At 38.0% G+C, this 15,225-nt stretch overlaps 2 protein-coding genes across 2 annotated transcripts in view; both read left to right on the forward strand.

Moving 5' to 3' along the window:
* The window catches only part of scfd1 (sec1 family domain containing 1), a 292,319-nt gene that overhangs the window by 251,546 nt on the left and 25,548 nt on the right, over nucleotides 1–15,225 (forward strand). The window lies entirely within an intron of this gene.
* g2e3 (G2/M-phase specific E3 ubiquitin protein ligase) lies at nucleotides 3,465–12,542 on the forward strand. Its single transcript, XM_072690509.1, has 14 exons — nucleotides 3,465–3,529; nucleotides 3,663–3,760; nucleotides 3,869–3,970; nucleotides 4,291–4,415; nucleotides 6,145–6,307; nucleotides 6,413–6,519; nucleotides 6,602–6,718; nucleotides 7,696–7,820; nucleotides 8,021–8,129; nucleotides 8,448–8,746; nucleotides 9,267–9,448; nucleotides 9,569–9,741; nucleotides 9,848–10,059; nucleotides 11,356–12,542. The coding sequence occupies exons 1-14, from the start codon at nucleotides 3,475–3,477 to the stop codon at nucleotides 11,601–11,603; spliced, it is 2,115 nt and encodes a 704-aa protein (XP_072546610.1). The 5' UTR covers nucleotides 3,465–3,474; the 3' UTR covers nucleotides 11,604–12,542.

A 15,225-nucleotide genomic window follows, 5' to 3' on the forward strand; every position in this document is an offset into this window, starting at 1 on the left:
GTCTGACTTCATGAAGCATCAAGAATCATCCATTAACAATGTTATCGTCTGCAATAATTGATATTCCAGCACCATGATCACATTTCTGTCTGATTCAATTTACTTTCCCGTGAGACTTGCTGTGTGGGAGGGTTTTTTTCCAGGAGCTAGGTTAGACATGTGCGGCCTCCTGGTCTTACCCATTGTCTAAACTTTGGTTTCAAACAGAAGCACCTGACTAATTTTTACAGATTGTTGCTTTTTGGAACCATTGCTTTTGGAAGACTTGGGACCCATAAAGCATATCGTAAGGTCATACGCTAGATCCCGTTTGCACATCTGGCTGGGCAAATGCAAGCATGACCACCAGCAGAAAAACAGTGGCATCCTGCCACCGTCTGAGCGCCGCCAACAGTGCGACAGAAACTATTATGTTGTGTGCTACACAGATTCTTCTCATTGCCAAGGGGGGAATATTCCTCTGTCAAATCCTATCCTTACACACACCACCAACTCCTGTGTGCTCATGAAGTGTGCTCAAGTATTTTTTTATGTGAAACTCATACACATATGCAGAGTTATAAATACAAATATACATTTCTACAGTTAACCAAGAAAAAAAAATTTTTCAAGAAAAACATTTATATATGATATTTATGGAGCTTAATTCCACCTTTACTATGCAGTCAAGCTCTGAAGCTCTGAAATTCTGAAGCAATTTATTAGCTGGTAGTTAAAGCTCTAGCTTGTCTTTACTCTACAAATACGATATATAAAATATAATATATGTTGTATAATACATGTATACATCTAATATACAATATATTTATTATTATTAATAATAGGATTATTATTAATTAAGTGTTTCATGCCTAAACTAAAGCTAATTATTTATGACGAGCGAAGGAAGTAAAATCATTTCTCCAAGGCAATAAAGGCCTTTAAAAAAAGCTGACTATACTTCTCACATGCTCCACTAAAGCATGCGTCCTGAGTGTGTTTAGGCAGAATAATCCCAGTTTACTGAAGCAGCCGTCTGTAGAGCTGTTCAGTCATCAGACAAGTGAGAACACTGTGAACTACTGTGCTTTACCACCATCTACTGGTTTCTGATGGCAGTATGGAGGTTGCAGTCTTCCCCGGTTATGATTTGACTGTGGTGCTGGTTATGATTTAACCATTGAAATGGTTCTATTCATTCATACACAGATACTGAAATCTTTACTTTCAGATTTTCCGATACGGGTAAATAGAATCAAACACACCATAATCATGACCATTATCATAGTAATTCAGCTTGGCATGAAATAGATGAAAAAGTCACACTGTGTTTGCTTACATGAGAACAATTCATTTTGCATTGTGTTCAACATAAAGCCTGTAACAGAATTCCAGACAAAGTTAAAGGTGCATGTTTAGGACAGTGAGAGAAATATGTATTGTTGTTCATAGTATATCATCAGTACTAGCCATACTGGGGAATATTTTGTGTGGTGGTTATGGCACATCCAGTCGTCCAGTGATTTTTTAGGTTCTGTATGCAGCTACACCCTCTAATCTAACCACACGTCCGTGTCTTAGGGTAACTTACCAGATGCTCTTTTCCAGATGACATATTTTTTAACTCATACAAGCAGACTACGGGTCAGTGTTGATGCCTAGGTGTACATAAGCACAGAATACACAGACAGGATAGGTATAATGGGTACAGCAAGGGACATATTCCAGTATATTCCAGAGTGCCAGTACAGAGTCTTGATGCTTGTCTGCTTTGAATCTTGGTAAAAGGCAGTTAAAATAAAATAATATAATATAATATAATATAATATAATATAATATAATATAATAATAAATCAAAACATACTCTGAAGTTTACCTCATGATGTAGATAAATCCACACTTTAAAGTAAGCCTAAACACCTTACGTATTATTAGGCACATCTGTCAGGTCACGTGAGCTGAACTGTTTTATGTATATATTGCATATGTATTTATTTATGTATAAGTTTTTTTTATTATTATTCCCCACAAATAATACAGTGGATATGTATATTTAACGTATAACTTTTTTGCACATGTGAAAGAAGCATCCCATCTGCTTTACATTATTTTATATATCCGGTGCATTTTGTTTACATGCTAAATGCTAGTAAATCTGTGTCCAATGCTGCCCCTTGTTGTTGATTGACGTTTGTAAAAAGTCTCCCATTATTATGACGCTCTCTAGGCGGAATCCAAAGTCACTGATTGATTTATTGGTTTTCATTGATTGATTTATTGATTTGTTGTTTTCATTTATTGTAATCTAAACTGTGTATTTTGAAAATAACTTGTTCAAAACTCACTTAAAATAAATAAGCCTTCATAACTCGGCAAGAGGAAGAATCTTAGCGGGCATAATTTTATATAAACATTCATTTTAAAGAAACATTAAACTCGGTAACTTCCTGCCTGGGTAGGCAGCATGTATTAGGTTTCAGACACACCTTTGACTTTTTACGTCTGACGATTAGTTACGCCACGAGCTGGCTGTAGTGGTCGGTATCCTTGTAACGCCATGACGTAGTGCTGCCTTAATGCAACCTAGTCAGCAAGGCATCGAGGCAGCTGCATTCCGTTTCGGACACACCCAGGGCTCTGTCTGAAACGGAAGACATGCTGCCTACTCAGACAGGATACTGAGGCAGGAAGTTAGCCAGTCGTGTCTGAACCAAAGTTCAGTAATCCAGCCATCTATTGTATTGGGTGAATGCTAATGGATAATGACAACACAGCTAAATGCTCATATCTAACGGTGAGTTGTCGATCACCTTTCTGTTTCGGTTTCAGAGATCTTCATCTGCCAAGATTAGCGCCGACTGCAGGACTTTTACTGTGAAACACGTAAACCGGATGTTGCGATTTAGCTAGCTACATGACCTCAGGTCCCCTCTGTCTGTGATTGTTGTTATTTGAATGAACCAACCAGAAGTGAGTGGAGGTGGGTTTTACAAGCAGAGGGAATTTCGAAAACAGTGGCTTCGTTTCTGTAGCAGAGAGAGAGAAACCTTTGGATTTGTTTGGAGAAATACTGATTTTTTCGTTCACTTTCTACAGGAATCGGCTTCATCTTAGCTAGATAATGATACGAGCGCTGTCGTTTGAGGAGGAAATATGCTCAGGTTAACGTTGGCTAGCTAAATCAAGGCGACGTGGACTTACTCAGATACTTAGCAACAGCTAGATAGATAGTCAGCAACCAAACTAGTCCCAGACAGCACTGATGGAAGCTCTGCTTACAACAGCGACCTGAGGGCTTTAATAGCGAGCTAGCTATACAGAGGATGTGCAGGTTAGCTAGTAAGCGAACTACTCATTGTGAGGCAAGACAAAGCGTTGAAAAGTTAGGTATTAGCTATTTTTAATGTTTTTATATTTTAGCGAGTTATTTTAGTCGTATTTTAGAGTATATCACACAACATACTAGCTAGTTACGCTGACTGTAACTGTCTAGAAATGAAGAAGAAGATGAAGAAGTGTGCTGAAGCACAGGAGGACACCGTCAACAACGGTAACGTCGTGTTTTTGCCTGCACTAGCTAACGCTAGCTAGCTAACTGTTCATTGGCTAAATTGTACAGCTAGCTACTTTTATATGAGAATGAATTAAAATATGGGAATTTAAGCTCGAGTTGTGTTTTGTAGTTTGTGAGCTCTGTAAGCGACGTGACAACTGTCCAGACAAGTATGGAGAGAAGATCACCCTCAAAGAGCACAACATAACCGTCCATTATTTCTGCTTGGTGAGTAGCTGTGTGTGTGTGTGCGCGTGTGCGCGCTCCTCTGAACTAACGTCAGTAATGCTGTGTGAAAACGGTCACGGTAGATAAATAACGTGTGTCATGTTGCAGTTGATGTCCAGTGGGATCTTCCAAAGAGGAGAAGACCATGAGGGCATTCACGGCTTTCTTGTGGACGACATTAAACAGGAGCTCCGCAGATCTGCCAGACTGGTAAACGCAGATATGATTTCTGTCATCTTAAAGATGCCATAATGTCCTGTTAACGAGAGGTTTCTCGAGGGTTCTCAAGTAAAGGCAATGTCTCGAGGTAGAACCATGGTAATTCAAAGAACCTTTAGGATCCTTTAATGATTGTTTTTGTTCTGAATGGTGTTAAACCTCTTAAATATGGTACTTAAATATGTGGGATGTATTTATCATCTAAGTTCCACTATTGCTAATGTCAAAGAAGAAGCCAATTTCAGTGCTATGTAGAGTGTGGGTATCTTTTAGTGAAAGAAATAACCCCGGCCCTTTCCCTTTTTATGCAGAAATGCATGGGCTGTAAAAAGACAGGTGCTTCAGTTGGATGCTCCATCAAGAGCTGTAGACAGATGGTCCACCTGCCTTGCGGAATTGAGCAGGAGTTTATCTTCCAGTTCACTGACCTGTTCCCGTAAGTAGATTTTGTTAGGACTGCATTTAGACCAAGCTAGACTGTCCTTTCTTCTTTACCTGATGGAATCCAGGAGATGCTTTAGGTCCAAGTAAAGGGAGACCCTATGTCTCAGACGCCCATATTTTATTTATGTCAGGCTACTGTGCTGGAGTGACAGGCTGAGACAGGCTGTTGTCATCTCAGCCTGTTATTCCAGTACAGTAACCTGACAAATATGAAATATGGGCAGCTAAGACATGTATTGTAACTTAGATGGTCCTTTATAGATGCGTCATAGATGCTCACTAACATTCATCTGAATGCCTAGTAAATGCTACGTAACTCTAAGCTGAATGTATGACTTTCTACTGAGTGTAACCCTACTCCCAACGTTAACACTTAATCATGAATCAACCCTAAAACCTAACTTTAAACTATAGCTAACTCTAAAAGGTTATTCATTGTAGGGTGTAGGGTTATTCATTCAATGGACAGTCATTTACAGTCAGTTTAGAGTTCAGTTGCATTTAATAGAGATTCAGTTGAATGTCAGGTGAGGTGAATGTAAGGCATCTACAATGTATTGTCCAAATAAAGTGTTACCAGACATAGAAATACAAAGTGAAGCTTCAGTCTTATGGCTCTGGTAACGTAGTACCATACAAACTACCATTTTCCACATTACAAATTGTACAGACACATCTGCCTTTTTCTGCTCTGTATTTATGGGCTTACAATGACGAAAGACTACAGATCGGTCTTGCAGAAAATAAATAACTGAAATATGTTGGATAAATAAGTATTCAAATACCTTTTGATCCAAGTTTAGACAAACAAACAACATCTGACATAAATGGTTTCTTCCTGGGAACCATAAACATAACTACCACATTTTCTGGCCTAAAAATCACTTGGAGAATCATCAGTTAGGCTGTGAATTTAAAGAAAGGGTGAAAGAAGACTGGAGAACATACTGAAGAAGTAGAGATAAAGGTACATTTAGGAATACCTGTTGGGTCAGGCATTTGTTTCTGTTATGTTTTTTTGTAATGGCAGGTGAGTTTTAATGCTGATTCTGATTACAAAAACAGATTTTTCTTATCTTGCACTTCATGCGACTCAGTAAGTGATAATTGCTTGAATGCTTAATACCTATGTACCACACAAATCCCAGATGTGATGAAGAATAGCCACTTGCGTCTTATGGCAAGCTTTCATGAACGTCATTTACACAGTGCTTGTGAGAGGTTTTGTGCAATTCCAGCAAAGGTACATAGTGTGGTATCTGCGTTCTGGTTATTTATAGTTATTTTAGAGTAAAAGTGCTACATAATGTTGCATTTACTCATCTTCTAGCAGGCCAGTGATCCCAAGCAGAACGGCCAAAGCAGAATCCGATAGATATAAAATTGCATAGTGGAATGAACTGTTCTCCCTAAAGTCCTGACCTCAATCTTAGTAGAGGAACAAGAAAAAACCATGGGACTTCAAGTAAACAAGCATCCTGAACTACCTCCTGTAAATCTGACAATTATTTTTGCAAGATGCAAATGTGCATCCTTAGCCCAGTGTTGAAATGTCGCTGTGTGGGTTGAAATACTTGCAGCCAGCATATTTAAATGTTATTATTTTGAATTCAATAATTGATCCAACGATTTGTTCATATGTGGCTCAACATTATTTTAAAAAGGAATAATAATGTTATTAATGTTAGAAACCTTAATCTAACATTGAATGATTTTGCCAGGTCTTTTTGTAAAAAGCACCGTCCCACTCAGAGCTGCTCTTCAAGCCCCACTTTGCCCCTGTGCTGCTCCATCTGCTTGGAGCATATTGAGCCAGTTCTGTCCTACTCAGTGCTCAAGTGTCCTGCTTGCCATGGAAGCTGGTTTCATAGGGACTGTGTTCAGGTAATTCTAACTCTTACACACACAAATTTACTGTTGATTCTACTTCTAATGGGAAAAGTATAGAAACTAGTATTTTGATGCTCTTAATTTGTATCCCTCCTCTAGTTTCAGGCACACAGTGCTGCAATGTTTTTCTTCAAATGTACACTCTGCAACAACAAGGACCAGTTCCAGCAAGAAATGCTCAGAATGGGAATACACATACCAGAAAGGTATATAGATTTCCAAAGATTTTGGTAATATCAACATATGTCAACAGTTACTTATACAATTCAACTCATTTCAATCTTTTAGAGATGCATCATGGGAACTTGAGGAAAATGCTTACGGGGAGCTGTTGGAGGTGTACCAGCACTGTGATGCTGTGAAATGTTCCTGTCAAAGGGGTCGTGGTTACAGTGCACAGACAGGGTAAGAAAATTGTTTACCCAACTATTGTTTCACTTCTGTTTCACTTCTGTTAGTTGAGCAAGTCTGTGTCTCATTCATTTGGTATGTTTTTCAGATATCTGGAACTGCCAACATTGAGATGGCAATAAAAAATGTATTTAAACATATCAGCTTAGAAGTCAAGCCACAAAAATGCGTAAATGTCATATGTTCTGTATTAAATTATAAAAGTTGGGCAAAGTTTGGTTGCACCTTCTGAAATTGCAAAATGACAATGAAATCAAGTTTTGTGTTGTGAGAGCTATTTTACTTTCACCCCAAACTGAATTAAGAGCCAGCGTGTGACCATGTACTAGATCTAACTTGTCCTAAGGTAATTTTACTGCCATCCAAATATAAGAGCTTTTATAACTTTTTTTTATTTTTATTGCAGATGTTTTTCTAAAACATAAACAGACCCAGAATAGGGCTTAAGATGTGGAAAACATTTGAAATTAAATTGATTTTATTGGATTTTTTCAACATAAGGTAACATTAATTAAATGTGTTAATAAAAAGTTAGCATGGTATAAAAAAACACAAATGTACAAAATTTCAAAAATTCTAATTATACAAACTAAAAACAGTAAAAACGGGTCTAGTGAAGCACCTCAAATTGCAAGTCCTAGAGTACTTTTACATCTACTTCAATAAACCTTGTTTCATCTGTTCTGAAATGCTGGATTGCATATGTTTTATGTACCAGGACTGTAAGAAAGAGCCTTTATCCACTCTCCAAATTTCTGACCAATCAAAGCACACAACAAATGTCCATGTGCATGTTTAATGCACTTTAGCCATTGCAGTATGAAACCAACCCAACCAAACCAAAGGCCTAGTGTGGACTATGGCAAACAAACTAAATGTGAGAACAGCCTAATGCCAAACCATGCTTAGTTCAAAAGAGTGTAAATGTATTCACAGGTTACCTGATGTTAAATGTCTCTGTGCTTTTATAGGGTTTTCGAGATTGTTCGATGCAAGTTCTGTGGATCTAAAGGAACCCACCGAAAATGTTCCTCCCTTAAGCTTTATGAGACCAACTGGGGTTGTATTGACTGCAAAGCTGCCGTTGAAGGACCAGGTAAGCTTAGTTACGCTGTCACTTTTATTAACTGAAATAGATTATGGTAATGCTATGTGTTGTCTGTGAAACACAGCATTACCAGCAAAAAAGATTTCTGTTAATTACTTTGACTTATTCAGCATATTTCAGCAAAATATTTGAAAACTAATCATTAATGAAACACATACTTTGCCTGAGCTGTCCTGTGCTTGTTACAGTGTCCACATTGCCAAACCATGTCAAATCACCCCTGGCAGAGAGGCAGGAGAAGAAAAGGCTAATTAAAAGATGTCTTTCCAACCTCCACTCTTCACTCATCTCTAAAAGGTACCATCTTAAATCATGCAATGGTTTCATTTTTGTTTTGCTATATCTTTATAATTGTGGGCAATATCATTTGTGTTGGCAACCAAAACCAATCAGCAAATATTTTAACAGAAAGCATGTGTCCGATATGCAGTTAGTTACCTTCCATCTTCAAATTACGTTGCAAGTGGTCATCAGGGTCAAAGCATTTTGGCCAGGAGTTTAATTCGCACACTTGTTGTTGAACTTAATGAAGTAAATAATCCCCCAGCAACATGTTTGGAAAGAGTTGCAGCATGTTGCAAGTGTCTTATCTCCAGATCTGTTTGTTCATGCTAGGCGCTGTGTGGATGCAGGTCCTGCAGAGATCTTAATGGATCTTGCTACTCAGATAACATCACAGCAGACCACAGATGTGCTGCTGAAAAATGACCAGGTACTTGAAGCTGCCCTGCAGACTCTGCGGCAGAATGACTTTAACCCTTGCCGCACATTGTCTGTAAGATTCTCCAGAAGCAAACAGAGTCACAGGATGGTGAACCAGCACCGGTTCCTCAGCCTCCTTCTGCAGGACTTGCAGAACTTAAGCATTTTTGAAGGTCCTGAGGGGGCTAAAAACCTGGCCCTGAATTCACAAGGTGAGATTATTGAAATAATAATAATATTATTATCGTTGAGTGACTGGACTTCAAAGTGAGAACTCTCGTAAAAGTGTTGCTCTCTTAGATATGTTTGATGATGTATTATCCTTTTTTTTACCCATTTATTTCATTTAAGACAAATTATTCATTATCAGGGGATCCTTCTAAAGAGGTTAGATGCTTAGAAATGCTAAGAAGGAAAGACAAAGAAAATGTTTCCCTATACATATACACACTAAATACTGAAAAACATTGTTGTTGAGGCTTTTATGTAATTTTAATTTTTAATAAATAATTTGAAAATATGTAATAATTTGGAAAAAATTGTATTAAGTAAAAAAAAAAAAAAAGGCAACAATGAACAATCTCTGACTTTTACACAGTACTGTATGTTAAATCTGTTTATTGTACTGGTGTACTGAAACACATTTGAGTTCTATCTGAGCTTCTCCAGAGGCAATCCTATTACTCGAGTAATAAACAGGGATTTCCTTAATGCTTGTGTTCTTGCATGCAGCGCTGAGGGATGATCTCTACTTTGAGATCGGCAGCTTGCTAGCCCTCTCTCTCGTCCATGGAGGCCCCCCTGTGGCCTTCTTCTCTTCTGCACTCTACTACAGCCTGTTCCATTACCCGCCTGGTTACAAGCTCACTATTGAAGACCTGGGAGAAATCACTCTAACGCACAAACTCAGGATGGTGAGTCACTCTGTGTATGCTATAAATATTAAGGACGGCCCAGATTTGATGTTGCTGTTGTGGTTGCTGGTATTTTGTTGTTCTGTCACACAGTCTTTAAAGTAGACTAATCTGTTTCAGATAGCAGAATCGAGCTCGCTACCTGAGTTGAAGAGAGCAATGCGGGCTGCTTCAGAGTATTTGCGAGTTGCAGGCTGCTGGCGAGAAGTCAATAAACTGGCTGATAAAAACATGCTTCTGGAGGACATTCTGAACTTCTACCTGATTGTAAGAATGCAGTTGCCTCTTCAAAGGTTAGATCATTAAACTTTTTTTTAAAATGGAAACTGTGGGTGGTTGTTTTTGTTGTTGATGTTGTTGTTACTACATGTTAACTACATATTTGATACCTTTTTGTAGATTCCGTGAAGGCCTCAGGACCTTAGGGGTTTTTGAGCGCATCCAGGCTTGTCCAGAAGGCTTCTACCCACTTTTCTGTGACCCAGTAGAAAGGATGACAGCCGAGGCCATGTTTTCCCTTTTCACTGCTCATTTTTCAGAGGAAGAGGAACAGAAGGCAAGAGAAGAGACAACATTGGGTTTCTGGAAGCAATACCTACATGAGTGTGAAGGTATTTATTTTTGTCTATAGGATTGTACTTTTGTCCATATTGTGTCCATGGTAGGGCTGGACCTGAGTATACGGATTAAGGATTCAGATTTTTTATTTTTTGGGGTGTGTGGGGTTTTTTTTGTTTGTTTTTTGGGGGGGGGGGTTGTTTGTTTGTTTGTTTGTTTTTTTCCCCTCTTCTTACACCCAAATAAGATTTAGCTCTGATACTTCAGTTGAGGTTGGTGACTGTAAGAGAGAGGCAAAATTTAGAAGCGCTCTGCTGTTTGGAAACATTTAAAATTATACTCTGACCAGACAAAAGACCTAAGGCCCCTGTTCACTTGCATAATTGTCTTCTGTTGTTTTATGATTAATTTACTCTGAACTGAAAATATGTGGATACATTTTTCTATAGTTTTCTTCTAATGGATTTAAGTTCGGCGGCACTAAAATTGGCCCATCTGACATAAGATTGGTCAAAGAAGCAGAGTTGGCAACATGTTTACATCGCCTACCTCAATTCCACTAGCCTCTCCAGCACAAGTGCATCCCTAAATCAGCAACACCAGTGTTGATCCAAAAAAGTTTTGTCATACCAGCCACACGCTTGCTTGTGTTGTGCTCTATGTTTAACATTTATTCCTGTGATGTCTATTCGTTGTTACTCGCTAAAACGGTTCTTTTTATGTTCTATTATGTTGGTCTTCTGGAAATTATCACATAACCTCCGTATAACGTTTCTTTCTTTAAATTCAGAATGTGGTGATTCATGTAAACAAACACTGCACCAATTAAGTTATTCTCCAGCCTCTTACTGGCATTTGTCCTTCCACCTTAAATGCTGCAGAACTTACAAGAAATACATTAATTCACTTTCAGTCATCAATGTCAGTTTTGGTGAGCCTGTGCCCACTGCAGCTTCAGCTTTCTGTTCTTGCCTGAAAGGATGAAGCCCAGCATGGTCTTCTGCTGTAAAGCACTTTAAAACGTGCTACAGAAATACAATTATTTATCCATCTCAAAGGTTTTATAGTATTGTGAAATCTGAGCTAAACTAAAATGTTACAGTCCCACTAAAACAAAGTAGCATTTTGGCCTGTAGCTGTTCATTTTATTTTACTAGATTGCTAGCATAGGGGTACTGTGCTGGACACTTTGTCCTGTGATGCAGCAAATAGAATAGCCAAGTGATTTCAGTGTTTAAACAATGGCACCTCAAATGGTCAGTAGTCTAGAGCACTTTTATCCTAGCAGTGTTTATGCACAGTAAAAATAAATAAATCTGATTGTCTTCTTTTTGTTGTTGTTGTTGCAGATGGTCAGGGTGCAGCATCACTAGAGGACATTCTCGCATTTGCCACTGCTACTGATGTGATTCCTGCTATTGGCTTCAGCCCTGCACCCTTGTTATCATTCTTTACTCCACTAGACTCCTCTTGTGCCTTTCCTCAAAGCCAGACTGAAGCTAACCATCTCATTCTTCCTGTGCTGCCCTCCTACGAGCTTTTCAAAAAGCACCTGGAGTATGTCGTGTGTGAGCTGTCTGTGATGCAGGTCCTTTGAATTCTCTTAAGTCTGTGGAACTTAAGGATCAGAGCTGGACTATGTATGCAGACTGTAATGGTGCTGATTACCGAAATATGCATTGTAATGCAGTTTATCGGTAAACTTTTCCTATATGTTGGACTGTATGGAATATATAGGAGTTTCTCCTGTAAAGTCTTTCTGGTGGGAGCGGTAATGAAAAGTACAGCTCAATTTACTCGTAAGTTCATGGAATATGAGTAACAGGAGTACTCTACCATGGCAGCCTTTGCATTATTGTCAGTACAGGTTATGAACTTAACATTTTCTTACTCACAAACTATGTGAGTAATTGTTTCTGATTAAGGAGTGTTGGAAGGCGATTTGTTGTAATTACAGTGTTGAACTGCTGGCACTACTATAGAAAAAGGTCTGTAACACAGTTTTCCCGAAAGAAAGGAGGTTTCACGTCCTTTTCCTCCACGGATTCCGGTTCTCATTTTTCCTGCCGTGTAGTCTAGTGACTGTTGTGAAATTGACACAGAAATGGGAAGGTAAAGGTGCATGCATTTGTCACTGTACAGTGTACACTGTTAGAGACCTTTCCTGAGAATCAAACCCACAACCCTGTTGTCGGCACTCTAACTGCTGAGCCACCACTGCCCCACAAGAGCAGTATCCAAAGATTATGAGATTATTAGTAGTAGTAGTAGTAGTAATAATAATAATACAGCTAACAGTTATGAATGAACTATAAGAGAATAAATAAATATAAATATAGATATACTTCTGCAATCTCTATGGAGATTTTTGCTCTCCCACAGGCCTGCCTATTTTAAGTCTGTTGTCATTGTGACTTATGAATGTGGTTACAGGGCAGAATACTACTTCCTGCATATTCAGTTTAAGATGATATAAAAGTGAATGGGGGGTCATAAACACCCCTTTTTTATTATTATGCCAGTTAAAATGCTACATAAAATCCCATGTCTTGTTTCTATGTGTAAATAGTCTCCAGCTTTTTAAGCCTCTCCAGTGTTTCACAATACTGCTGTTAGTCCAGAAAGATGAAAGTGTTCAAACTGATTATAAGATCTTTTCAGATGCTAACATTTAATAAGCACCTCAGCGAGGATGGCTTTGTAGAGCACTGAATCAGTAGACCATGAACAGGAGGGTCGGTGTTGTTTTCCCATGACAGGACGTCTGACATGCAGTGCTGACCAGTCGAAGCCTGATTCAGTGTTCTTCCTTTTTGAGTTTTGGTGAATGGTTTAAAGTATGCTTCTTTTGGTCTTTTCTGTTATATGAAGTTGTATGCAAGTTTAAACAATTTCTATTAATTGGCTAAATTGAATATATGGAGGGGATAAATTTAATCATGTTCCATCAGCTTTCTACTTTATGCCATGGGTGGCCAAACTTACATACAACTGTATACATGAAACTGTATACTGTATGGAGTCCCTGCTTGAACATATCACGATTACACAAAAACATTATATCTCCTTTTTTATTTTTATTATTTTCCATTGACTTCTATTGAAAGTTAATTTGTTTTTTGTTTTTTTATTATTACTAGTTTGGAGATACTAGTTTTTGCATGACCATGAAACGTAATCTAATATGTTTAGGCAATGCTTGTTGTCCTTGTCACCTCTGTTTATGTGTAGTTTCATTGTGAGTCTGAGACCGATATTTCTGAGCTTTTGTCTGATCTGCAGATCTTTACTGTCTCTAAAGTGATTCTGTCTTGATATTTCCTTGTCTAAAACATGTACTGAGAAACTATGTTCATCTATTTATTAAAGCTCTCCCCTGTTCTGTTTGTACCGGCTCTAATTTCTAATCTGCTGCTGTTGTTTAAATATGACCGTTAGAAAGCTGAACATTGCAGTTAGGGTAGTGTATTAATATAACTGGTACTTGTTTTAGGAGATGTACACAATTCTTCACTTTAAATGCAATATTTAGTTCTAAACCAACGCTGGTTGCCCAAAACATGACTGTCTATGGGACGTTTTCTTCACCTAGAACAATATTCCAGAGTATTCATACATAATATGCTTATAGGATATTTATTGTATATATTTAAACACATTTTATCCCAGTTTGTAAATTATGTTTAATAGAAATGCAATTTACTTGTATAGACAGTTAGGACACATTTATCACCACTTAAAATGCCTAAACTTAGAATCAGGTGCAGCACATTAGCTGATTGTTGACTGGAACAATGTCAGAGATGATTTTGTAGGCGTCTGTCTTTGATGAACCTCGGATATGTAATTTGCTTTGCTTTTTGATTGTTGAAATGAGGGGTAACAACATGGTGAGATCCAAAGAGCTCTCCAAGGCCTTCAGAAAGAAGGTTGTAGATGCAGATGTAGTTTGGGAAGGGTTCAGCCTCTTCCGCAGTTCTAAAATCTCATCACGGGACCTAGAGGTAACTCTTGCCACAGTTGATGTCAAAGTACAGCATCAACCATCAGAAATCGGATTTGTCAGTTTGAGTTTTAAACAGCAAGGGTTTCCTTCTTGCACATTTCCCATGAAAATCAGACTTCATATTTCTGATAGTAGCTGAATGTATTTTGGCATCAGCTGTGGCAAAGGCTACCTGCAGGTCCCATGATTATACTTTAGGATGGTTGGAGATTTCTTTACACACCTTGTGGACTGCTTTTGGGCTGAACTTGCCACTTGTCAGTGGTTGTTTCACTTGTACATTATTTTGTGGAAACTGGAACGGCTGATTTCTAATTGTTCTGAGATCTTTTTAAATCCCTTTCCAGACCCCTGTGCATCCTTTGCCATTCTTTGGATGCATAAGAGAGGTCTCTGGATCGTGTTATGGTGTTACCCCTCATTTCAACAATCAAAGAGCAAAGCAAACTACATGTCCGGGGTTCATAAAGGACAGACGCCTACGAAATCATCTCTGACATTGTGCCAGTCAACAATCAGCTGATGAGCTGATCACCTGATTTTAAGTTTACGCATTTTAAGTGGTGATAAATGTGTCCTAACTGTCCATACAAGTAAATTGCATTTCTATTAAACATAATTTACAAATTAGGATAAAATGTCTGTTTAAATGTATATAATAAAAAACCAACTACATTTCCCTCACCTATGCTAAAAGCATATTATGTATGAATACTCTGAAATATTGTTTTAGGTGAAGAAAACGTCCAGTAGACAGATGTTTTGGGCAACCAGCGTTGGTTTGACAGCATTTTCCTCAGCTCAAATCACTTTCTAGACACCTGTGCATCCTCTGCCTTCTTTTTGGATGCCTTAGAGAGCTCTCTGAATCGTGTTATGGTGATACCACTTACTTCAACAATCAAGAGCAAACTGAAGATAAAATAAGGCCGGCCTCTTTTAAACCCCTCTCTTACAATGTCATCATTTTTGGCCTCGTGTGGTGCAGCTGATTATAATTTTTTATATATATATATATATATATATATATATATATATATATATATATATATATATATAGTTTTAAGTAGTGGGGGTGTCCTAACCTTGCATCACAAAACAAAAATTATTAATTACATTTATTTTTTTTCAATATTTTTTTATTGGTGTTGTTTAGTTATATTATCTCCATCTCCCAATATTGTTAAAATGAACTCCTATTGAATGAAAGCCT

Source organism: Salminus brasiliensis, chromosome 10, assembly GCF_030463535.1.
Source record: "Salminus brasiliensis chromosome 10, fSalBra1.hap2, whole genome shotgun sequence".
NCBI classification, from domain to species: Eukaryota; Metazoa; Chordata; class Actinopteri; order Characiformes; family Bryconidae; genus Salminus; species Salminus brasiliensis.

Coding starts and splice junctions, on each gene's coding strand:
- g2e3 (XM_072690509.1), top strand. CDS start 3,475: ATGAAGAAGAAGATGAAGAAGTGTGCTGAAGCACAGGAGGACACCGTC. Junction 6,719..7,695: donor GGTTACAGTGCACAGACAGG/GTAAGAAAATTG, acceptor GTGCTTTTATAG/GGTTTTCGAGATTGTTCGAT. Junction 7,821..8,020: donor AGCTGCCGTTGAAGGACCAG/GTAAGCTTAGTT, acceptor TGCTTGTTACAG/TGTCCACATTGCCAAACCAT.